This window comes from Ascaphus truei, chromosome 6 (genome assembly GCF_040206685.1).
Source record: "Ascaphus truei isolate aAscTru1 chromosome 6, aAscTru1.hap1, whole genome shotgun sequence".
Taxonomy (NCBI): domain Eukaryota; kingdom Metazoa; phylum Chordata; class Amphibia; order Anura; family Ascaphidae; genus Ascaphus; species Ascaphus truei.
This window is the reverse complement of record NC_134488.1, coordinates 125,181,948-125,207,564: the sequence shown is the minus strand read 5'-3', so window position 1 is coordinate 125,207,564 and position 25,617 is coordinate 125,181,948. Positions and strand designations below refer to the sequence as shown.

Genomic DNA, 25,617 nt, shown 5'->3' with positions numbered 1-25,617 from the left:
AATATCAATAAAGGCCTGGTCGTTCACAAAGCACTGTATCCCATCACTTCCTACATTACCATAATCAAGACCCCCGGGGACTTAAATGTTTGGCAATTGAGACCTTGGTACAAAACTGGAGAGGTGGTGATCAAATTAAACATTTGGCAAAGAGGGAACTTTATTGGATATATGAGTTGCAAACGCTAGCCCCTAAAGGACTGAACGTAGATTTCAGCATAGTTCCTTTTTTGGGCGACTGACCCTTATTGAATGTAGGTGGTTGGGATATCACCTGGCACCCCATTCTTGATGGTTTTTCACTATCGGCCCTAGTTCACTGTCCCGTTTTGGTATGACCATAAAGACCACACAGGCCATATTATTGATACATGAAGTGTATTATAGGTCTGGAGATACAGCTACACATGTGTTGAGACATAATACAGTATATTGTCTCTGATTTTTACTCAAGGAAAATATTATTGAGATAAGCATCAGTAGCGTGTCAGTTTATGATGGCATTGTCCAAAACTAAACATAGAAATGTGAACTAACAAATTAGATATAAGCTAATATAAATTTTAAATTACAATTTACACATGACATAAATTCTTGTCAAAATCAGTATTATTGTTATTCATTATTTCATATTTCAAAATAAATTTTATTTTATTTGTATTTTTATTTTTATCTTCATTTTTTTTTTATTTTGATTTTGTTTTATTTTTATTTCCATTACTGTCATTTATCAACAGTATGACATTCTAGATTTTTTGTTTGTATATATGTAAACATAGATAGTACACAATTTCAAGTACGGAACTATTTATTTAGAATATAGGTTTAACGTTTGTTACACTAATATTAAAACGAGAATTGCAAAGTGTAGATTAATATTCTAACATCAAAATCACTATAGGTTCACATGTACACATATAGATGGTAACTAATTTGATTATCTGTATGAATTATGTATTACAGTACACATGGTTCTATTTTCTAAAAATAGAAATTAAGTTTAAAATGTAGTATAAATATTTGGAATAGAATATCAATAAATGAATGGCTTTATATCTGATTAAGTGTTCCAGCTTTCAGTTTGGGATTTAATAACTCTAATTACCAATTGGTGCTAGCATTGTGCATATATACCAACTATGTAGAATATAATATACATTTTTTTCACTATGTATTGTTATAACCATAAGCATGTATTTATAAGGTTAGCAGTTGCTATTAAGCTTAATTCTAGTGGTTAATATATGCAGGTAGTGTGAAGTAAGCATAAGATTTTATTCCCCAAGTGATATCACATGTGTATTGTTTCATGATGGTAATTGATGGGACTATTTAAAACTACAACCGGATTTAGTTTCCTACCCCTGAAGAAGCGGAAGGATCTGTGAAATGCGTAGGGTGGAACTTGCCCTACTCCCACGTGTGTACCAAGCAGAGGTGCATCTACTTGCACTCAATCCTTACGAACCTGGGACCTCCCGTGACGTTATATCCGGATACAAGCCACAGATGGCATCTACTCTCGTGAGTGAGGCTTGTGGATATCCAGTGGATCGGGAGTAACACACCAAGTAGAGGGAAGCCAGCCGGAACGAGTACCTGCGAGCCGGGGATTCAGCACGCCCCAGCAGGTCTGGGAGGCGCCACGCCAGAGCCCCCAGAGTAACTGATGTTTGCAAAAGGCGATTTCCAACTATATGAGATTTTCAACGCGCATGTCCTACTTGGGTCCTGTAAGTAGGATTCTAATTGCCGTTGGTCACCGTGAGGACAAACGGTTATTTGTTAATTGTTATTGTCCATTAAATGTACTTTTGTTTTAATCACTATCTTGCACAAGTGTTTTCCTCTGGGTCTAACCATCCCCTTTCTTTTATCCATCTGTCTGTTATTCAAACAGTGTTGCACTATATTGTTTTGCTTTTTCTTTCCACATATGCAGTATCCCCTGATTTGACCAACTTCGGAGTCACCATGTGTTTGGACTTACCTGCATTTGCAATTTACCAAGGATTTTCTGGTAGTATCGGACACTGACATTTCTTGTCACATTAACACTTTATATTGTGTTGTTATTTTGTTACTGTTGGTGCCGTCTGGTAACATTCTGTTTAAAAAAACATCAAAGACTGTAATTCTGAAATTCATCTATAAACACAATAATAGTGTTAACTTGTGTAGTATAAAGTACACAGCTATATAACAAGAACAAATTATGATTGGTAAATGGGAGTGATTCTCCCTAGCTGGACAAAAGAGACGGGTCCGGGTACAAGCAAGGGGCAAGGCACAGGTTCAGACAAGGCACTGGAACAGACAGCGAGCACAGCACATAAACCTTAGTTTATGCTCAGCAAAGTGAAAGTGAAACAGGAAGCCATTTAAAGGGGAATGCACCATTAGGAGAGGCAGACAGAATGACATCACCAGGAGACTGATAGGAGGAGACCGGATTGAACTCAAGTGAGAGGCAGCCGATGAGCCTCCTCTGACTGGTTATCGCGCAATGTGCGTGCGTAGGTGGCGTGGAGCGGGCACGTCATTGTTGGGAGCACCATGACAGTGCCAGGAGCGCGCCTCCGTGGGTGCACTCCTCTGCGAGCGTAGAGGTTGCATTGCGCTCACACAAATGATGTCATTGCGTGATGCATCTGAGGGGCAGGGCCTAGCGGCGATCATCACAGAACCCCCCTTCAGGGGAGACTTCCAGATGACCCAAGGTTGGCTTTGAATGATGTTTGTGGTGGAAGGCTCGGATTAACCTGGTGGCGTGTACCAGTCTGTGTGGAATCCATTCCCTCTCTTAGGGGCCTAAACCCTTCCAATGGACAAGGTATTGCAGTCCACCTCTAGATAGCCTGGAATTGAGGATGGCTTGTAACTCGAACCCTTGCTGTTCTTCCACGAGGACAGGTTGGGGGGTTGCGTCCCAACTGGTGAAGTGGGGGTCCTGCAGATAGGGCTTAAGAAGGGAGGAATGAAACATGGAGGGGATCCTCATAGTATTCAGCCACTTGAGCCGGTAGGCTACAGGATTGATTCTCTCCGTAATAAGAAAAGGTCCAATAAAGCGAGGCGCCAGTTTGGGAGACGATACCTTAATGTGGATGTTTTTGATAGACAACCAGACTCTTTGTCCCGGGGAGTAATCAGGAGTCTAATGACGAACTGCTTCTTTTTTTTGCAATACACCGGCATGTCCCAAATTCTGTTGGATTTTCACCTATGACTCCTGGAGTTGTTGGATCCTGTCCTCCGTGGCAGGAAACCCGGATCTGGGAACTGCGGAGGGGAGTGCTGAAAGGTGGAACCCATAATTGACAAAAAATGGGGATTGCTGCGAGGATTAATTCCGTAGGCTATTATGAGAAAATTATGCCCATGGAAGGAGATCCACCCGTCTTGGGCATCGGAGATAAAGCACCGTATGAATTGCTCTAATGACTGGTTGGTTCATTCAGTTTGACCATTGGTCTGTGGGTGGTACCCAGATGAGAAGTGAAGTGTGATGCCCAGACTTTGACAGAAGGCCCTCCAGAACCTGGAAATGAATTGAGAGCCCCTCTCGGACACTATGACTTGAGGAGTACTGTGTAATCTGAAAATCTCCTTAATGAAGACCCCCGACAGTTTGGGAGTGCTGGGCAAGACTTTAAGTGGGATGAAGTGCGCCAGTTTAGAAAAACAGTCCACGACTACCAGTATGGTATCCATTCCCCTAGAGCTAGGTAGCTCGATGACGAAGTCCATCGAGAGATGTGTCCAAGGCCACTCTGAGATGGGTAGTGGTTGAAAAAGGCCTGGAGGCCTGTTGCGAGGTGTTTTATTCTGGGCGCATGTAGCGCATGTTGAGACGAAGTTCCTTATATCCTTGTGCATGTTAGGCCACCAGAAGGTGCGCTCCAGTAGGTCAGTCGTTCTTCTTGTACCAGGCTGGCCGGCTGTTTTCCATTCGTGACCCCATTCCATCACTCTCCTCTGGAATTTCAGTGGTATGAACAAGCGTCCCTCCGAAACCCTGAGTCCCTCTGGGATGTTTAGTTGAGCTTGGTGATGTCTGGCAATGCGTCAAAGGAATTGGCTGCCAAGATGCAGGTTGGGGGAGGATAGTCACCTGATGATCCACGGCGTTGTCCTCCACTAGAAATTGCCGAGAAAGCATTTGGCCTTTATGTTTTTTGACCCGGAATGTAGGAAACGATAAAGTTGAAGCTTGTAAAAAATAAGAACCACCTTGCCTGCCGTGACCCAAGCCGACGTGCACCCTCAATGTACAATAAATTCTTGTGGTCGGTTAAGATAGTGACCGTAATGTCTGTACCCTCCAGAAGCTGTCTCCATTCTTCCAGAGCCATCTTGATCGCGAGGAGTTCACGATTTCCTACATCATAGTTTCTTTCGGCGGAGGAATCTTTTTTTAGAAAACTACGCACAGGGATGAAGGGTCGAGATTGAGGGTTATTTCTCTGAGAGAGTATAGCTCCTGCTCCTACGTTGGAGGCGTCGACTTCAAGCGTAAACGGTAGTGAAGGGTCTGGATGTACCAGGATGGGTGCCGAGGAGAAGGCTCTCTTTAATTTTACAAACAATCTAATGGCCTCAGAAGGCCAGTGTGCTGGATCAGCTCCATTTTGGGTTAACGTCGTAATGGGTGCCAGTACTGATGAGAATTTCTGGATGAATCTCCTGTAGTAATTGGCTAACCCAAGGAATCTTTGGATAGCGTTGAGAGATAATGGACACAGCCAATCCATGATTGCTTTGACTTTGACAGGATCCATAGCGAGACCAGTGTTGGAAATAATATAGCCCAGAAAGAAAGTAGAAATCTGATGAAATTGGCATTTCTCTAGTTTAGCGAAAAGGTTGTTCTCCCTCAGTCGCTGAAGAACTTGCCTAACGTGCCCTGGATGTTCGTGGGTGGATCTGGAGAAAATTAGGATGTTGTCCAGGTACACGATTACATGTCGGTTCAGCAAGTCCCTGAAAATTTAATTCACAAATTCCTGGAAGACCGCGGGTGCATTGCAGAGGCCAAAGGGCATGACTTGGTACTTGTAATGCCCATTGCAAGTGTTGAAGGCCGTCTTCCACTCATCTCCTTGCCGGATTCTTACCAAGTTGCAGGCACCTCTAAGATCCAACTTGGTCAAAATAGTAGCTCCTTGTAGCCTATCAAAGAGTTCAGTTATCAGCGCAAAAGGGTAGCGATTCTTGACAGTTATCTTGTTGAGACCACGGTAATCTATACATGGCATGAGGGAGCCATCTTTCTTCTTTACAAAAAAGAAACCTGCACCAGTGGGTGATGAAGATTTTCGAATGAACCCCCTCTGGAGATTCTCCTGGATATATTGTCTCATGGTCGGGGTCTCGGGTGCGGACAGGGGGTAAGACCCTCCCCTAGGAGGGATGGCACGGGCAGTAGATCAATCGGACAGTCATATGACCGATGCGGTGGAAGTTCCTCCACCTGCCGTTTGTCGATGACATAATGGAAATCCTCATATGCTACTGGAAGCTGTACATTGTCTGGTTCAGGTACTGACACTCCCGCTTCTGACATTGAGGACTCCAGCAGATAGGCAAAGACTCCATCCAGTCGATTCAGGGGTTGTGTGTCTGCAGCCAAGGAAGCCCCTGTATGACGTCCACTAAGGGGGTATGGATGGCGTCCAATTGTATAGTCTCGGAGTGAGACTCCCCAGTTAATACGTGGATGGATACCATCTGTAGGGAGATGAAGGCGGGATGCAGTGGCCGACCATCTATGGCTTTGAGACCTACGGGACGATCCTTATGTACAAAGGGTATTCAGTGTCTCTCAACAAATCCTTGGTCAATTAAGTTTCCCCCCGTCCCGAAATCCAGAAAGGCCCGTGTAGTGACTCGGAAGGTCTCTCCGGATATGGTGATGGGGATTTTGATCCTAGTGGAAGGTTGTGAGGGAGGTAAAGATGCGGTGCCCAGCGTGATCCTCCCGACACTCACTGGATTTGTGGCGTTTCCCGACCTCAGCGTGCAGGTGGCCACCAGGTGCCCATTGTTCCCGCAGCATGGGCATAAGCCTGCACTTCATCTGCGCTGCCTCTTACCTAACGAAAGACTGGTCCCTCCTAGTTGCATAGTTTCATCTAGCATTGGTGCTGCTGAAGGCACGGCTCCTGCTGGTGAAAGGTAGAAGATTGTATACCTTGTTGGCGTCTGCCCCTCTCCATTCTTCTCTTCTGAAGACGCTGATCCAACCGGATGCAAAGAGCCAAAAGGTCTTCAAGTCCTCTGGGGCGGTCCTGGGACTCGAACTCATCTTTGAGACGCTTGGGCAACCACTGCCAGAATACTGCCGACAGGGCCTCATCGTTCCAGCCAGTCTCAGAGGCTACGGTCCGGAACTCCAGCATGTAGCGGCCACGGTACTGTCCCCCTTAGAAATGTTGAGAAGGGTATAAGCGGCAGTTACCTTGCAACCCGATGAGTCGAAGATCCTCCGGAACTCAGCGGTGAAGAGGTTGATATCGGAGGTCAGGTCTGGTTGTTGTTCCCAGATTGGAGAGGCCCACACCAGGGCATCGCCGGTCAGAAGTGAAATTATGTATGTCATTTTCGAGCGTTGGGAAAAAAATGAGAAGGGAGCAGTTCGAACTGTATGGAACATTGGTTCAGGAATCCCCAACAGCCCAAAAGGTCACCAGCATAACGGTTAGGGGTAGGCAACCATTGTTCAAAAGTCAGGGCCACAGGAGCAGCAATAAGTATAGACGCTGCGGGGTTAGCAGTAGAGGCAGAAAGGAGACTGACCCTGTCAGATGTGTAGTCTAAGTCTTGCTTAAGTTGATTTACTTATTTGTCCTTGTGAAGAAAGGATCCGGTAATTTGCTGGAACCACCCGTCATGTTCGTCATTAGCCGTCGACCCATCCCAGTGGGGTCCATGTTTGTTAGGCTGAGCATATTGTCATGCTGTGCTCACCACAAACAGGACTAGACTACAGGGCTGAGGTGGGGAGCTATATAACTGCCACCCTACAACCACGGAGCCAGGTCTGGAGTGCGTAGTCAGAGTCGCGAAGCCGGGTCAGGGTAGGAGAGTTCAGGTATGTTGTGATACTTATATTGTGGAATAAGTGATATAAGCGCAAACAACTATTAAAAAGTAACAATAGTGAATAAATCTATATAAAGGGAAGTGTGATGATTAAAGTCCAACCACCCAGCTCAAACCTCACTGGTGGGACCTGTTTCACGGGTTCCAAGGATTCAAGTATTTTTCTCAAACATCCAGGGGGAGCATATGGGGAAAGAAATAAAAATTTAAGTGCAGACGTTTCTATAAAGTAGAATGATATAGTCTTGGCTCGTATAAATGTATTACTCACAAGATGTATGAGTTAATCAGGCAATTGGCAAATTGGGTTGCCACCCATCTGTATCTGGACCCCCCTTGTTTAAGATACCGTCAGCAGGATGATGTATATATAATAGAGAGAGAACTACATAGTGCGATCAAAAAGGTACAACTTTATAATTTAAAAAAACGGGTCAATAAAATGCGCACTTACAATGTGCCAGTAAAAATCATGCATGTATCTCACAAATGGAGAAAATGGAAGCTCCCCGAACTGCTCACCGCCTCCCTCGGGTGTTTGGCTGGCTTTCTCTCACGGATCTGTGTGCCGATTCAGAGCCTCCCTCACGGCGCCCGTCCAGGAAGATGACGTCACGGCTGCAGAGTTGGTCAGCTACGGGTCGCGTTTGAGTCCAAAATTGGTACACTCTACGCGTTTCGCCCAGCTTGCTGTAGCTGTTGTCGGCTACAGCAAGCTGGGCGAAACGCGTAGAGTGTACCAATTTTGGACTCAAACGCGACCCGTAGCTGACCAACTCTGCAGCCGTGACGTCATCTTCCTGGACGGGCGCCGTGAGGGAGGCTCTGAATCGGCACACAGATCCGTGAGAGAAAGCCAGCCAAACACCCGAGGGAGGCGGTGAGCAGTTCGGGGAGCTTCCATTTTCTCCATTTGTGAGATACATGCATGATTTTTACTGGCACATTGTAAGTGCGCATTTTATTGACCCGTTTTTTTAAATTATAAAGTTGTACCTTTTTGATCGCACTATGTAGTTCTCTCTCTATTATATATACATCATCCTGCTGACGGTATCTTAAACAAGGGGGGTCCAGATACAGATGGGTGGCAACCCAATTTGCCAATTGCCTGATTAACTCATACATCTTGTGAGTAATACATTTATACGAGCCAAGACTATATCATTCTACTTTATAGAAACGTCTGCACTTAAATTTTTATTTCTTTCCCCATATGCTCCCCCTGGATGTTTGAGAAAAATGTTGTGATACTTGCCATGGTCCCGGGGTTGGAGAGAGAAGAATGGTCAATGGTCCGTAAGCCATGGACAGGGAGAGGAGAGAGCAGGAATCCAAAGGCAAACCGAAGCTCAGGGTTAGAGAAGAGACGGATCCGGGTACAAGCAAGAGTCAAGGCACAGGTTCAGACAAGGCACTGGAACAGACAGACAGACTTCAAGCAGCGAGCACAGCACATAAACCTTAGTTTATGCTCAGCAAAGTGAAACAGGAAGCCATTTAAAGGGGAAAGCACCAATAGGAGATGCAGACAGAATTACATCACCAGATAGCAGGAGACTGATAGGAGGGGCCCAGATTGGACACAGGCGAGAGGCAGCCGATGAGCGTCCTCTGACTGGTCGTTACGCTACACGTGTGTTTAGGTGGCGCGCAGCCCGAAGTGGGCACGCCATTGGTGGGTGCAGCATGACCGCGCCAGGGGCGCGCCTCCATGGGTGCGCTCCTCCACGAGCATGGAGATTGCGTTGCGCGCATATCGCTGACGTTGTTGCGTGACGTATCCGAGGGGCAGGGCCTAGCGGTGAACTTCACGCATCTTGAAAAGCCCAGAGATTTACAGTGTAATTGTTAAGTAACTATGATCAATGGCACGTGTAGTTGATATATACATTTGTAACAGATATTAAGTTGATTACAGGGACTATTTAAGAACTGGGTAAGCACTCTGCCGCATTACAAGCCTGATGAAGAGAGCGAACTCTCGAAACGCGTAGGGTTAGTCTTTGTAGGCCCTGCATAGCCTTACTGAATCAGTGCATTGAAGCAGACATGCACTAACAGCCTGTAGCTGAACTTCCTTGATACTGGAAATAACATCAACCCATCTCGCGAGATCGGAAAGGTGAGCCTGTCGAAACGACAGGAGGCAGTTGGAGGGATCTCCGCAGATATCGGCACTTTCCAGCTCCGTCATCATGGATGTGTCTAGAGACAGAGGTTTTTCTTCTGCACCCATTCCTGTCTGCACCATGTCTGTTCAATAAAGGATTTCTTTTATCATACTGCTGCCATCCCGTGGATCCAGTCCCTTTGCTGTGCGCTGCACTCCTACACCTGTGGCTACCTGATGTTTAAGAGAATATCCATTCTCATCAATGGCAAAACAGTCCTCGCAATGCATAGTGTCTCAGACCAGCTGATGGCGGCATGATGACGGAGCTGGAAAGTGCCGATATCTGCGGAGATCCCTCCAACTGCCTCCTGTCGTTTCGACAGGCTCACCTTTCCGATCTCGCGAGATGGGTTGATGTTATTTCCAGTATCAAGGAAGTTCAGCTACAGGCTGTTAGTGCATGTCAGCTTCAATGCACTGATTCAGTAAGGCTATGCAGGGCCTACAAAGACTAAACCTACGCGTTTCGAGAGTTCGCTCTCTTCATCTCTAGAGACAGAGGTTTTTCTTCTGCACCCATTCCTGTCTGCACCATGTCTGTTCAATAAAGGATTTCTTTTATCATACTGCTGCCGTCCCATGGATCCAGTCCTTTTGCTGTGCGCCGCACTCCTACACCTGTGGCTACCTGAACTTCATTCAACAAGCAGAAGCACGCTTTCCAGAAGGCACAATGGGCAAGGTCACGTGAGTTGTACCTATACAGTACTTAGAGGTATTGTATTGGTGTTCAGGGTGTCAGTACCAGTCCACATTGGCAGTGAGGGGGTGGGGCTCATATATCTCCATCACCCACACTCACCAGGACATTTATTTAGGTGTCAGACATATACCCTCACCCATATATACCTCACTCACTTATACATCTCATACCCAGCCTACTACCTTCAATCAAGTAATTATTTACACACTTCCTGTCACTAGAGCACTATTTCTGGACTATGTTCTTTTACCTGATTCTCTTAAACATATCCACTGCCTACATTATACCTACAGTTGTGTCATAAAGAAAGTACACCCTCTTTGAATTCTATGGTTTTACATCAGGACAAAATAACAATCATCTGTTCCTTAGCAGGTCTTAAAATTAGGTAAATACAACCTCAGATGAACAACAACACATGACATATTACACCGTCATGATTTATTTAACAAAAATAAAGCCAAAATGGAGACGCCATGTGTGAAAAACTAAGTACACCTTATGATTCAATAACTTGTAGAACCACCTTTTAGCAGCAATAACTTGAAGTAATCTTTATGACTTTATCAGTCTCTCACATCATTGTGGAGGAATTTTGGCCCACTCTTCTTTACAACGTTGCTTCAGTTCATTGAGGTTTGTGGACATTTGTTTATGCACGGCTCTCTTAAGGTCCAGCCACAGTATTTCAATCGGTTGAGGTCTGGACTTTGACTGGGCCATTGAAACACCTTGATTCTTTTCTTTTTCAGCCATTCTGTTGTAGATGTGCTGGTGTGCTTGGGATCATTGTTCTGTTGCATGACCCAATTTCGGGCATGCTTTAGCTGTCGGACAGATGGCCTCACATTTGACTCTAGAATACTATGGTATACAGAGGAGTTCATGGCCGACTCAATAACTGCAAGGTTCCCAGGTCCTGTGGCTTCAAAACAAATCCAAATCATAACCCCTCCACCACCGTGCTTGATAGTTGGTATGAGGTGTTTGTGCTGATATGCTGTGTTTGGTTTTCGCCAAACGTGGTGCTGTGCATTATGACCAAAAATCTCCACTCTGGTCTCGTCTGTCCAAAGGACGTTGTTCCGGAAGTCTTGTGGTTTGTTCTGATGCAACTTTGAAAACCTAAGCCGTGCTGACATGTTATTTTTAGAGAGAAGAGACTTTCTCCTGGCAACCCATCAAAACAAACCATACTTGTTCAGTCTTTTTCTAACTGTACTGTTATGAACTTTAACATTTAACATGCTAACTGAGGCCTGTAGAGTCTGAGATGTAACTCTTGTTTTTTTTGCAATTTCTCTGAGTATTGCATGGTCTGACCTTGGGCTGAATTTTCTGGGACGTTCACTCTTGGGAAGATTGTCAATTGTCTTGAATGTTTTCCACTTTTGAATAATCTTTCTCAATGTAGAATGATAGACTTTAAATTGTTTGGAAATTGCCTTCTAACCCTTCCCAGATTGATGGGCAGCAACAATTGCTTCTCTAAGATCATTGCTGATATCTTTCCTCCTTGGCATTGTCTTAACACACACCTGAATGCTCCAGACCAGCAATTAGTTTTTCACACACGGCTTCTCCATTTTGGTTTTATTTTTATTAAGTAAATCATGACACGGTGTAATATGTCATGTGTTGTTGTTCATCTGAGGTTGTATATACCTCATTTTTAGACCATCTAAGGAACAGATGATTGTAATTATGTCCTGATATGTAAAACCATGGAATTCAAAGAGGGTGTACTTTCTTTTTTACACAACTGAACATCTACAGTAGTAAGTAGGGCTCTGATTTTTTTGCTGCAGACCACATTTGGACCTATATTGTGTAATTGTCAGATTGCTGTTCCTGCTGCACATTTGATACGGTGTGTTATTATAATTTTTAATAAATGTACTTCCCTTTTGTCACTTACCTTCATGTCACCTATCTCTGAGGGTTCCTACCAGCACTCTTTAGTGCTGTAAAATATCTAACAGTATTATGCTGTTTTGTCTTTTTCTCTTTTTTCCTGCATTGGGGTCCCTCAGTACTACAATTTGAAATAATATGGACATTGGTCATCAATTAACATCCAATGGTTGTATACCATATATTTATAGCCTAGACCAGGTGCACAAACTGTGTGGTGCACCCCCCCAGGGGCGCGAGAATTTCTAAGGGGCGTTAGGCCTCTGTAACTCCCTTATCTGCTCTCTGCTGGGTCTTCAGTGACGCGTCACCATGGGAACACTGTGTCAAAAGATGCTGCGGGGTCATGTGACGTGATGTGTCGCCATGGCAATGCACGTCAAATGACGCAGCGGGGTTACGTGACGTGACATCACATCACCCGTGACATTATTTGACGGCGAATTCTTGGAGAGGGGGGGCGCGAACGCTGCGGCTGCCAGGCAGGGGGCGCTGCTCAAGATGTTTGTGCACCCCTGGCTAGGGTATATCCAACCGGACTTTAATAACAGGCGCCGAATATATTTCTTTGTTTTGCACAGTTACCATCTGACACAGGTATGTAACTCCCATGTTAGCACCATTAAGGTACAACTATACTGGCCAATTTTCCCTATTTATAAGAAGACAGTACAGTGAAAAAGTTCCCCCTGAAAGATATCAATTTATCTGGAACCCCCTGAGAGTCTAGTACAGGAAAGCTGCAGTGTGCTTTTCTACACCATTAAAGCCAATGCGTTCATCGCTCAATGTTACATACTGTAGTTTCATTATTGATGAGGTTGATAAAAAAAACATTTGTCCATTAAGTTCAACCTACTGTATGTTACATTTAAATGACAAATACGTTTCCTATTTTTGTACTTATTATTGATCCAGAGTAAGGCAAACAAAAAACCCCAGTGAAACATTAGCCTATGATGTCTCATATGGGGAAATATAAATTATTTCCAGACTCGAATACTGGCAATCAGATTTCTCCCTGGATAAACATCCTTCACATGTTTTCTTGGTTTCAGAAATTATCTACATAGGGGCCTATGCAGAGAGCAGCGCTATTTCGAAATTCGCCATTTTTTGGAGAAAATCGCGCAGAAAGCAGCAGAAAATGGCGAGTTCCGAAAAACGCGCCAATTTTTCTTTTCTATTTCTAAAACTCGCCTCGCGGCTGGCGAGAACCTCAATCTCGCCAGTTTTAAAAATATCCTAATGCAGAGAGGCGCGAACGGCATCTAGCGGCTGTTCGCGCCAATAAAATGGCGCGATTGTCTCCTTTTTGCCTCGCCAGAAAACATTGGCAAGAAGCGGCCATTGCAAAGGGAAAAAAAAGGCGCGAATTTGTTTTTACACGTTTCTGAAGCGCGCATCTCGCCAATTTAAACTCGCCACACGCATCCATGTTAAACATAGCAGAATTCGCACTTTTCTGCATATGGAGAATAAAACTCTCCAAAAAAGCTACTTTTTAATAAATTCGCCAATTTTAAAATTCGCTGCTCTCTGCATAGGCCCCATAAACTTTATACCTTTCTTTTGTAAGAAGATGTGCAACCTTTTTATGAAGATACAGTATTTATTGTATCTGCCATCACAGTCTCCATGGGTATTGAATTCTACATTTTAACTACCCTTAAAGAGCCATTTCCTTTGTTGATAGTGAATTCTTCTTTCCGAGACTTTCCGAGACTGCCGACGGGGGGCGCGGGGTTTACAGAGGCCCCGCGCGCTTCCCGAAGGCACTTAAATTAAGTGCCGGGGGAGCTGCAGGGCCTCTGTAAACCATACTTACCAGTGGCTCCGGCGGCTTCCTCCCGGTGTCGCCATGGCAACGCGGCGTCAAAATGACGCTGCGAGGTCATGTGACGTCACGTTGCTATGGCAACGTGACGTCATTACGCCGGAGCGAGGGTAAGTTGGGGTGGGTGGGGGGGGGGGGGCGCGGGAGTGAGGGGACAGCCGGCAGGGGGGCGCAGGGAAAAAAGTTTGCGTCCCCCTGCCGTAAGGGATGTCCCCATGTCGTTTATTGTACTGCTCTTTGGATGAATATTTATTTTGAAAGCTTCTATTATTGACCTTGAATATATTTTTATATACATCATATACTCTCTTAGACACCATTTAGCTAGTTTTCCTAATAAGTCTTAATCCACTTTATACATTTGATGACTCTTCTCTAACTTTTCTACTTCCATATTTATTTATTTTTTGTTTTTATGGAGCAGAACCCAAAGTAAACTCCATATTAAAGGTGTGGTCTCACTAATACTTTATAAAGGGGCATCATTATGCTTTCTTCCTTTCCAGGCATACCCAGTTTAATGCAAGGTAAGATATTATTTGATTTGCAGCTACTGTCTGACATTGGGCACTATTGCTAAGCCTGATGTCTAGAAGCACTTCTCAAGCCTTCTCCCTCAAGTAATGACCTAATGTCTCCCCATTTGTAAGTAGCCTGTTTATTTTTGTGTCCCAAACCCTCACCTGCCATTTACCTGTCCAAATGTTCCATTTTATTTAAGTTCATGTGTCACAATTTAGTGTCCGCAACAAAGATATAGACTTTGATCTCTAAGCCAACCTCATGGTCATCAATAAACAAGTTAAAAAGCAACTTTAGCCCAACTTCCATTTATGACAAATCTCTGTTGTCTATGCCTCAACCAGTTTTCCATCCAGTTGCAGATATTTTTACCCATACCATGCTGTTCCATCAATAGAATTACCACACACACACACACACACACGCACGCACGCACGCACACACACACACTGCTCTTTTCTTACTGTCTTCATCAACATGGCTTGACAGCCAATTCATTAATATAACTAATTTTAAGAGCTGGAGAATATGTAACACAAATTCATTGTCCCATGCAGTAATATCAGTATTTTTTATTTCATATACTGTATTAACACAAAATCCCCAAATGATCCCATGAAAACTAGTGCGTTGCTTTGCATACCTTCAATTTTGTCTGGGATTGATACAGGGTTGACTGGTGGAGTTACACCTGCTGATGTCAGTAACATCATAGGCAACACTGTAGATAGAAAATAATAGTTTAACATGATATCCACTTAAAATGAATGAAAATTTGCTGCTAATCAATACAGCAGGCATCAGTACTCTTTTTACTTTGCTTTCTGATAAATAGCCAAACTGTTTTTGTTATAATAATTCCCCTCTGTGCAGGTTTGTACTCACCCAATGCCAGTGACAGTATGATGAGGGCCCTGTGCAGCATCCTGACCTGTGAGGGACAGATACAGGACTCACATGAGAGGTGGTTCTGGTCCCCTCCCCAGGACAGTACATTAACACCACAATCACAGCTCTCCCACTCCGAATTACATTCATATTCTAAAGAAAATATTAACATCCCATCTCACCTCTATCACCAACACAGCAATCTCTCTGTATGTTGTTCTTGTGACGATGTGTCCAGAGTGAGCTTAACAAACCCTATTAATGATCCTGCTTTATATAGGCAAGTGGTGAGTCTGGGGAATGTAAAAGCTAAATAAAACGACTGATTTGCATATATCTGTCAATATTATTTAGATGCTTTATTTCTACTTACTTCCTCATCATTTGCAGGGGAACAGTAGTAATTAAAATTTAAATTCAATTTTGGTCCACCCTGTTTGTTTTGTGGGAACAGATAAGTACTGGATCTCAGCCAGACCAGGGATGTCCCAGTGGTAAGACTTGTGTAGATTTTTCTTTAGATGCACAATTCTGGGAGGTACGATACATGGTGGGTTGCTGATTTAAACCCCTTGATACCGAATTCTTTGCAAAGCCGGCTGTCATTTATTTATAAAGACGAACATGCATTTGTGCTGCTTGTTTAACATGCCAGTACTGTACGTCAACTCTATTTTTTAGATTTATAAATCATTATATGGTGACATTTGAAGATGGAGAAGTGTTACGTTCTCTGCATGATTTAATAAAGTTTGGATTCTGTGACATAAATATGTTCCGGGATACACACATTTTAACGCTAGTACCCTACGTGCAAACGCATATTACTGTATGTTAATGTAATGATATGTTGTTTCTCTGTACAGCGTTCTCATAATTTGATTAACTTCTTTCCTTCTGGGAGGAACTTACAACACCTAAATGAAAGAAGACATGTTGAATGTCAACTCTAACAAGTATAAATTGTGAAATCGAAATGAAAGTGTCATAGAATATTTGAGGCCCTGTGAATATAAGATTAGTCCTCCAAATTAAAATATGTGCCTAATAAGTAGGTATTGCATATTGCACAATGCTTTGGTAACACACTCACACTTTCCCCGCTGGTAAGTAAACAAGAAGTGAATTTGGGCCCACTTGAACCCTTCTCCTTAAATGACAGCTCCCAATGAGACCGCTCCACATCTCAGTCAGGAACAAACTGCGATTGCCTCCGTCAGCTTCTCTCATCCGCAGTGGGGGCACTCAACCGCGTTACGGTCATCTCAGCAGTCTCCTTCCAATCAGGGCTTCTCAGGAGATTGGGTACGGTGGCCTCAAAGCATCAAAAAAGCCCAACCGGTTTCGTCCCACTGGACTTCATCTGGGGTCATCACGAAACGGTTGGGCTTTTTTGACCAGGACTCCCGTGGGCCTGGGGTATTAAACCTGTATGTAAAATAATCAATCATGTATTTATGGGGGGGCACAGGGGGTGAGTTATGTATTTAATAAATATAATGATGTTTATTGTGGGGCAGTGTATTGTTTTTATTGTGGGTACTGGGGGTGGGGGAGGGGGTATTGGCCCCAAGGGTATGTTGGTAGGCCTCCCAGCTGGGTAGTGGGTATGGGTGGTTAGGCCTCACGGGGTGGGGGTTAGTGGGGGAGGGTATGTAGGCCTCCCGAGTGGTGGGTGAGGGTGGGTTAACCCCTTAATGACTGTAGCAGTTAATAACCGCTATGGTGATTAAGGGGTTAAGGGACATTACTTTGGCTGTTTTTATTCTTTTGTATGTTTTGCAGCACTGGAGGGACATGGGCAGGATGAAGATGAGGATGAAGATGGCCTTCATCGTGGGTGCATGTACAAGGTAAGTGTAATATGTTTTTACTGTATTTATTGAAAGTTATATGTATTTAAAATGGGCAAATGCATTATTATCCATATGTGGATAATAGTAATTTTGCCCATTACTGTATTGTATGTGTTAGGGGGGTGTATTTAGTTATAAATATTGTTTATTATTTTTGGAGGCGCAACATTGGATAAACATTTCTATTCACGTTGTAAGACTTGTGTGTAAAGTGGTGGGGGGGAGGGGTTGAACGTTATCTGTTATCGCGCGTGCGCAAACGTGGGAGATAACACACCTCAACAAAGCCTCAAAGCCTCACAAGTTTTTGATGAATTGCTCTGTCTACACTATTTAGTTGCCAAGAAGGGCTAATCAGATTAACATATTATATTCAAGAAGGGATTATCACACATGCACATGCGTTACCGTAAACAAAGCCTCAAAGATTTTAAAGAATGGCTTCGGGGTTTGGGGGGGGGTGGATGAGTCATTCTCACCAATACAAATACAAATGAATGGTTTGGGAGAGGTGTAGAGGGGGGGGGGGGGGGAGGGAGAGAGCGCTGTATTCTGGATTATCAGTTCGAATAAATATTTTCAACAGTTCATCATAATGTTTTGATCCCCACACCCCCAAATAAAAATCACAGTATCATAAAGTATGTACATGACTAGTGTAGAATTAAAAAGCTACAGTAGTGATTGATTCTCAGAATATCAAGAATTCTTATGCAAGCCCATGTCCAGAAAAAAACTTGAACTTCTAATTGAATGGGAAGTCATATACGCATGCGCATAAATGTGATGATTCGCATATGCGTTTCAACAAGGTTCCAATGAGACATACACGCATGCGCAGAAATGTGAGAACATGCTCGGGAAGATAAAACTATTAAACTAAGCCACAAAGCCAACCATTACAAATGAATGGTGTGGGAGAGGCGTCGATAAGAAGTAGAAATACTTTATCCTTGTGTGTGTGCGGGGGGAGGGGGAGAGCACTGTATGCTGGATTATCAGTTCAAATAAATATTTTCAACAGCTCATTATAATGTTTTGAACCCCACACCACCAAATAAAAATCACGGTATGCCACCCACCTCATAAAGTACCTACATGACTAGGGTAGAATTAAAAAGCTACAGTAGTGATTGATTCTCAGAATATCAAGAATTATTATGCAGGCACATGTTGAGAAACATTATTTTATATATGTATTGGGGGTATATTTTTATATGTATTGGGTGGTGTCAAAAGAGAGGGGATTTGGCCCGGGATTAAAGGGGTTACACCCCATTTGGCCACCCTCTACTCTCACCTGGGAAGCAAGGGGTTAACTGGACTGGGGTCCAGTAATGTGGTTTTGCCTTGCTTCAGCCATCCAACTGTTTATTCCACTGTAAAAATTTATTGTTTCTGTTCCAGTGACTGCACCACACAAACACTGGGATCCATCCGGGAGGGCAAGGGTTAATAGTTGAATAGTGATCATAGCCCTTTGTTTAAGTTACCCTCAAAGATACCTGCCTACTAAGGAATGCGACCAAATGTTTAGGAAGCAGACCCCTGATCAAAGGCTCAGCCATTCTACCTGTTTGCATGAAGCTGGAGTGGTTTGTGAGTGTTATAACTCACACTTACAAACCATAGTATCCTGCCAGACACCCCATTTGGTAGACTGGCCAAACACCCCTGATTTAGGAGTGGGGCTACAGAATGAGTGACCTTATTAAATGTAAGAATATTATGAGATGTCCTCGGCTGAACGTGCTAAAAGCTCCATATGTGTATTCGTGGGGCTGATTCGCACATAAGGATTACAGACACATGATGTCTAGCCGGTACTAAGAGACAGATATTAATATCTCTCTTAATATAAGTACTACATGGTAATACTTAGTCTCATTGGGCGCGTCATGCGTGACGGAATGTATTAATATGTCTCACGTGCCAGTAAGTACTACTGAACTGAAGTTATGAAGTTATTTAAAGTGTATATGGGATTTTGGATCTGCTCTGAAAAAGCAGGCCCCATCTGCTATGCTAATAGGGCAGGGAGAGCATCCTGAAAGAATTAGCATAGGCCAGTGATCAAAAGGTAACTGCCCTAATTGTTTATACTGGGGACAGGAACCAAGGAACTGAGTGTTTTTAAGTGTGATACTTCACACTTACAATGGAAGCAAAAATCTGCTTCAAAGAGATTTGTTCTAGCCAACTCGTCATCTAGGGTTAAGAGATGGGTTTGAAATGGTATTTAAACCAGAGTCCACCCTTACTCAAATGTCTTCATGTATGGTCTTCATGATCTTCATGTATTGCTGTGATGTCTACATCTAAACCTGAATTATGGAAGGAATGGCCCATCCTGTATCCTGATGGCTTTTCTTGTCCTAACCTTTAAAGTAAGTGCTATATTTTGTCTGTTATTTGTATAATCTCGTGTGTTCACCTTTTTCAAGGAATAAATTATATTTTATCATATCTAAGCCTCGTCCAGTTCAACCCAGTTATATTTTTGGTGGTGTATTATTTATAGCCTGTCACAAAGCTCCCGACACAGGGGGGTGGGGGTATATTTTTATATGTATTTGGGGGTGTATTTTTATATGGTAGGTGTGCTATGGGTTGGGGGTGGGGAGCCTGCTCCTTTTATTTTTTCTGGTCCCCATGATTTCTGTTGGCGGCCCTGTTAGCACACCAGTTAAAAATGGTAATTTCTGGGCAATTTAATTATCAAACTATTGTTTGGTATTATACGAGTCTATTAATAAGTCCAGTTTCCCCTGACAGTCGAGGCACCGGCGGCCCTGTTAGCACACCAGTTAAAAATGGTAATTTCTGGGCAATTTAATTATCAAACTATTGTTTGGTATTATACGAGTCTATTAATAAGTCCAGTTTCCCCTGACAGTCGAGGCACCGGCTGCTACTGTCTGCCACAATGATAACTTGAAGTCAAACAAAAATATAAATACTGAATGTTTGCAGTGTGACAGCTGTGTACCGTGTCGGGAGTTCCCCTACCATTAATTGTAATTAGTACATAGCCTTCCCTGTGAACCGAGTGGAGAGACGGGGACTGAGGCGGCTGAATACGTGTACCGTGGAGTGAGAGTGACCACAGACCTGCGGACCGTCTCCATCTGGCAGCTGATGTGGAGATCCTGTGCCTCTGATGACCAGATGTTTGCTGCAAAGTGGTAACATGTCCCTAACATGTACTGTACTGCCTGATATTTTCCATCTAAGTGTACGTGCAATACTCACCTACCTGTGATGAGCCAATATAATCACTTTTAATACACTACGAGTTATGCGCTGTTTCTTGTTTTCCTATTTGCAGTGTTTGAGATGCTGGTCCATCTTTACTAATGTCACGCCTGTATGCCCGCAGACCTGGCTAGACCCCAGTACTGAGGTGGGAACGGTATGATACCACACACCCACAGCAGTGGGAGCAAGCCTGGAGTGTGGTATAGCGTTGCTGGGCCTGCTGGAAGAGTGTTAGTATATACTTGCAATGCTTGGGGATGTCCGTAAGAATAGTCGTGTCCGTGTGCCAATGTTCAGGAGTCCAGAGGGTAGAGTCATCAGAGTATAAGCCAGGTCCTAGGAAGCCAGAGGTAAGCGAAGTGGTATGCATAGCAGGGTTCAGAGGGATACCAGAGAGCAGAGTAGTCCAGGACAAGCAGGGGTCAAAGCCAGGGAAATCCAAGATAACACAGGAGCAGGAAACAACAGGAACACAGGGAGCAAAGCATAGGTCAGGTACACACAGGGAAACAGGAACTATGCAGAGCGGGGAAGAAGTGGACAGACAGGGATTATAAAGGAGGGCATACCAATGGGAGGGAGGGGAGGAGTAGAGAGAGAAGTGGGTGACGACAGGGATAGGACAGGGGGAGAAGAGGAGGAGATGGAAGGGGCAGTCAGGGGAATGGCCTGTAGGGCTTGGGAGGCGGAGACATGGGGAACAAGATAAGAAGAGCATGTGCGCGCGCCCTCTGTAAGCTGGGGATGTGCGCGCACAGGTTGCAATAATGAGGCGGCCCGCACGGACCAAGGGGAGGACGCAGGAGGGGCACGGAGCCCAGAGGAGGGAAACGCGTGCGTGACCTGCGACCGCGAGACAGCATGCAGAGGCAGAGAGGAGGGAGCAGGTGGGTCAGGGAGACCAGCGGAGGAGCGTGTGCGCGCACCCTCTGTGGGCTGAGGGAGCGCACGCACCGGACGCGTCACCAGGCGCATGGAACGCCGCACCGCGGGCACCACGCAGGGAGGAGGCAATGGGACGGACGCCACCACTGGGGAAGGTAATGTGGGCACCGCGGGAGAGAGGGAGCGGGGAAGATCGTAGCAGGGACTCAGGGACCGCGTGGGTATGCGAGACCTGCGGGGAACGCGCTGCGGCAAAGGGAGAGAGGTAGAAGGCAAAGGAGAGGAGTGGGAAGGAGTAGAAGGGGCAACAGGAGATGGGAGAGAGGGACAAGGAGGAGAAGGAATCTCCTGAGTCGTCATAACTAAATAGTTGTAGACTCGTGTGATGCCAACAAGAGAGTTTTTTTCTCATTGTATACATCACAACATTAGCCTATTTTAAAACAAGATGACCTTTTAAAAGAAATAATTGGAGACAAACCGACTGTAATTTACTCAAGAGCACCAAACATTAAACAGAAATTAGTGCCTAGTTTTTTACCTCCTAAAACTAAAAAGCTGTTGGTTAGACCAATTAACAAAGGGTTTTAAAAGATGCTTAAATTGCAAGGCATGTAGGAACAATACACTACTTAATAATAGGATAACTTCCTTCACTTGCATCGTGTCTAATTTAAACTTTGATGTTAAATCACATATCACCTGTGACAGCAAAGGGGTGATCTATGTACTGCAGTGTGGTTGCAACCTACAGTACGTAGGTAGAACAATAAGGAAACTTAAAACAAGATTGGGAGAACACATTAGGAACATATGTAATGGTTTAGAGACTCATAGGGCCTCATGCAGTAAGCGACGATTATGTGAAATCGGCAAGCTTATCGATTAGTCATGTTATTGGCGTTTTTCCCTCTCCGTATGCAGTAAGTGCCGAATACATTCAAAATCAACCAGAAAACAAATCCGCCCACTCTCACGATGATGAGCCGATCACACACAGGTGTATCGGCGTGCGTGGCGGGGTGCTGTTAGGTTGCACAATCACAAATCTTGCTGAATCAGGCGAAACAAGCATGTTTTTGATTGCGCGCCATATTTAAAGGCAACGTGTACTGCTAATCATTCTCTGTGTTGTTGGGAGTGAGAGAGAGAGAGAGACGCACAGAGCTGGACGATTGAACATTTGCATATTGACTGAGAGACTTGTTGTGTATTGGGTGAGCTTTGTCCTTTGTTGTTTTGTTTACATCTTTGTCTTGTTTTATATGTGGAAGTGGGTCGTGTGATTGCCTGTACATTTCTTGTCTGTTTTTTGTGAGTGCTGGAAGTATGCCCGCAAAGCGTGGGAAGAGTGATGCTGGTGGGAGTGGGAGTGCTACTCGTGCGAGTACGCGTCGGAGTGAACGTTCTGTTCAGGGGAGTGATGTTGCTGGTGCACCGAGTGGTGTTGCTGGGAGTGGGAGTGCTGGTGCTGGGAGTGGGAGTGCTGTTGTTGGGAGTGGGAGTGCTGGTGCTGCGAGTGGTGTTGCTGGGAGTGGGAGTGCTGTTGTTGGGAGTGGGAGTGCTGTTGCTGTGAGTGGGAGTGCTGGTGCTGGGAGTGGGAGTGCTGTTGCTGTGAGTGGGAGTGCTGGTGCTGGGAGTGCTGGTGCTAGGAGTGTGAGTGCTGGTGCTAGGAGTGTGAGTGCTGGTGCTAGGAGTGGGAGTGCTGGTGCTAGGAGTGTGAGTGCTGGTGCTAGGAGTGGGAGTGCTGGTGCTAGGAGTGGGAGTGCTGGTGCTGGGAGTGCTGCTGGTGGCGCAGTTGCTGATGGGGTGTCTGGTGGTGGCGTGCTTGCTGGTGGCCAGCTTTTGGAGGCTCTTCCATTGGAAGAAGGAGAGTCCAGTCAGCACCAGCCAAGCTCTGACCCTAAACCTGCTCGGAAGAAACGTGTGGAGAAGCCACGTAATCCTCGCTTCAATGACCAGGAAAATAGGGCTCTTGTCACTGGCATTCTGGAGCACTATGACAGTCTCTATGGACATTTAGTAGGTAAGTGTACCTTTACATTTATTATTCAAATACATGTGATCCTAGGTCATCTGAGTTTTGTTCATATGCAAATATGGGTACACAATATCTTTCTATGTTCATTAGTGTGGAAACACAGCTTTTTATCATGCCTTACAAGGACAAATAAACACAGGCGGTCAATTTGCCAGAACTGCATACAATATGAATGCAAGCTTGCTTACATGTATAGGTTTAGTAGTGAATGCTCATGTGCTTCACATATTACACATAAAACAGCATCTTTGCTATCTCTTGGAACAGCTAGCAGTGTAGGAAACTGGTGCTTATATTATTATTAATTTACCTCATATCTTTTATATGTTTTTCAAGGGCGGACAAGTGCAGCAAGCAAAAAAGAAATGTGGGACACAATAGTCATTGGTGTCAATGCCTGTGGGAATAGTGTCAGGGACAAGTATCATTGTCGGAAAAGATTTGATGATATTAGGTCCAAATTGAAAAAGAAAATACAAGACCAACGCGTGCATGCTACTGGCACTGGAGGTGGGCCCACACCACAACGTCTCATATTGACTCCATTGGAGGAGCTGGTTCGGCCAAAATTACTTACCGTCGTCGTGGAAGGCTTGGCTGGTGACCGTGACATTGGAATTTATCCGTCACAATTTCCAGCAGGTGATAAATATTACTGTACTAGGCGTGTCGTTGCTTACAGTTATTTTGCATATTTACACTGCTTTTTATACTGTCTTCACAATATAAGCATACCTGCATCTATATATGTATATGTCTGATTCTGTATATATATATATATATCAAAATAGACATATATGTAGTAGTCCTACTAAAAGCAGTAACTAATATAGCACGTGCCATTGCGTGCTCATTTACATGTGAATTCCCAAAATGCATAGCTGCAGTGGAAGCAATTGATGGTGGGCGAAGATGGGGAACAACAGGGTAGTACACATGTGTTACACATGTTCATGAGAAATTATTAGTAGCTACAGGTACAGAACAGAAATATGTATCATATTATTGTGTATTTTATTGATTTTACTCCGACAAACATGACATTACTGCCTATTTTAAGCATGCATCAAAGAAATTGCATGCAACGGCCTACAAACATCACTGGCACTAACACATCTATAGTTGCTTATGAAAAGGTCCATTTTTGCTTAATGTCATATACAGACAGCATAATGAGGCACACGTAGAATATGGTATGTCATTGTTTTCATAACTTAAACACTGCAGATGACTACTTAGCTCATCTACCATTGTGTTAAAGCAGCTGCAATTAATATCTCATCACAGCATACACTTCAACAGAGGGGGTGGGGTTCAGCACACACACTAATTACAGCCTCATTTCACGGTCAACTTAGTTCACACCATTTGCACCTGTTTCAAGTCATTGAAAGGTGTGGCTGATTAGGCTTTTTGGGGAAGGGAATACCGTTATTACAACCTGACTAGCACAACTGAAGTTAATCACACTCATTTGAAAGCTTAACTTTAGCTACTAAATGCCCCAACAACTCATTACTTATCAAAGCGTACGTCACACATTAGTTCACTCATATCTATAGTTGAACTACTATGAAAGACACATTATCACACACTGCATGTGTTGTCTTGTTGAGTCACAGCCACATTCAGGTGTGCCACATCTTCGATTAATGTACCACACATATCCTCTACCAAAAACAACACTTTTTGCAATATGACCACCTTCATGATAACCATTGTGAATGGTCATCTCATGATAGTTATGTACATTATGATACTGATATCACTACACAACATATGATTTTTATGTACTCATTTAATCTATTTATCCTCACGCATTACTGCAGAAACATAGTATGTTGTATGTTAGGGAACTCAAAAATTCTAAGTACACAGGCATGTACAGTGTTATTACAACTATTTATGTTCACTTTCACACACATTTTCGGTTAAGGAACTGATGTTGTTAGTTAATCATAAATACAGAACATACAATAAGTGTTTGTTCAATATTTACACATGTAAATGTAAAACTTATGTTATTGTTATATATAGTTGCCCCTGGAGGACATGTGTCACCTGAGATGGAACAAGTGTCTTCACCTGGGTCAGCCAGCTCAACACTACTAGAAGGTGAGTGTATCATTTGCTGGCCATATAATATGTGCTCTTCTATATGTTATGTTGTCATGTGCATTATTTGTTTTGCACATCTTCTTTAAATAGGATTACTTAGTGTCAGTGGAAATTAAGTGTAAGGCAACATGTATTGTGTTAGTGATGTTAATTATCATGTAGGACTTCTGAGTTTAGAGCAACTTTTCATTCATTCATATTTCATACTGAGTCCAAACATTATTCGTAAGTCAAGGTAGTTTTTAATGAGGTTATAAAACGTATGCTAACATGTTAGGTGTTACTTAGGACACAGTACAATTACATAGTAACACA

The 25,617-nt window shown here is 43.9% G+C and overlaps 2 protein-coding genes across 4 annotated transcripts in view; one reads left to right on the top strand and one right to left on the bottom strand.

Annotated features, from left to right (window-relative positions):
• LOC142497840 (serine protease inhibitor swm-1-like) overlaps window positions 1-25,617 on the bottom strand; it is a 135,196-nt gene that overhangs the window by 69,336 nt on the left and 40,243 nt on the right. For 2 of the 3 annotated variants that reach the window (XM_075606205.1, XM_075606203.1), the window contains exons 1-3: window positions 15,327-15,794; window positions 15,142-15,187; window positions 14,900-14,977 (exon numbers count right to left, since the gene is read on the bottom strand). In XM_075606205.1, the coding sequence (XP_075462320.1) occupies window positions 14,900-14,977; window positions 15,142-15,181 (118 nt within the window). In that variant the 5' untranslated portion in view covers window positions 15,182-15,187; window positions 15,327-15,794. Of the gene's footprint in view, window positions 1-14,899; window positions 14,978-15,141; window positions 15,188-15,326; window positions 15,795-25,617 lie in introns of those variants that run through there. The other variant, XM_075606206.1, reaches the window with a different exon arrangement.
• LOC142496630 (uncharacterized) overlaps window positions 21,987-25,617 on the top strand; it is a 13,431-nt gene continuing 9,800 nt past the window's right edge. The window contains exons 1-4 of the mRNA XM_075603291.1: window positions 21,987-21,991; window positions 22,838-23,169; window positions 23,521-23,826; window positions 25,222-25,299. Coding sequence (XP_075459406.1) covers window positions 21,987-21,991; window positions 22,838-23,169; window positions 23,521-23,826; window positions 25,222-25,299 — 721 coding nt within the window. The remainder of the gene's footprint in view (window positions 21,992-22,837; window positions 23,170-23,520; window positions 23,827-25,221; window positions 25,300-25,617) is intronic.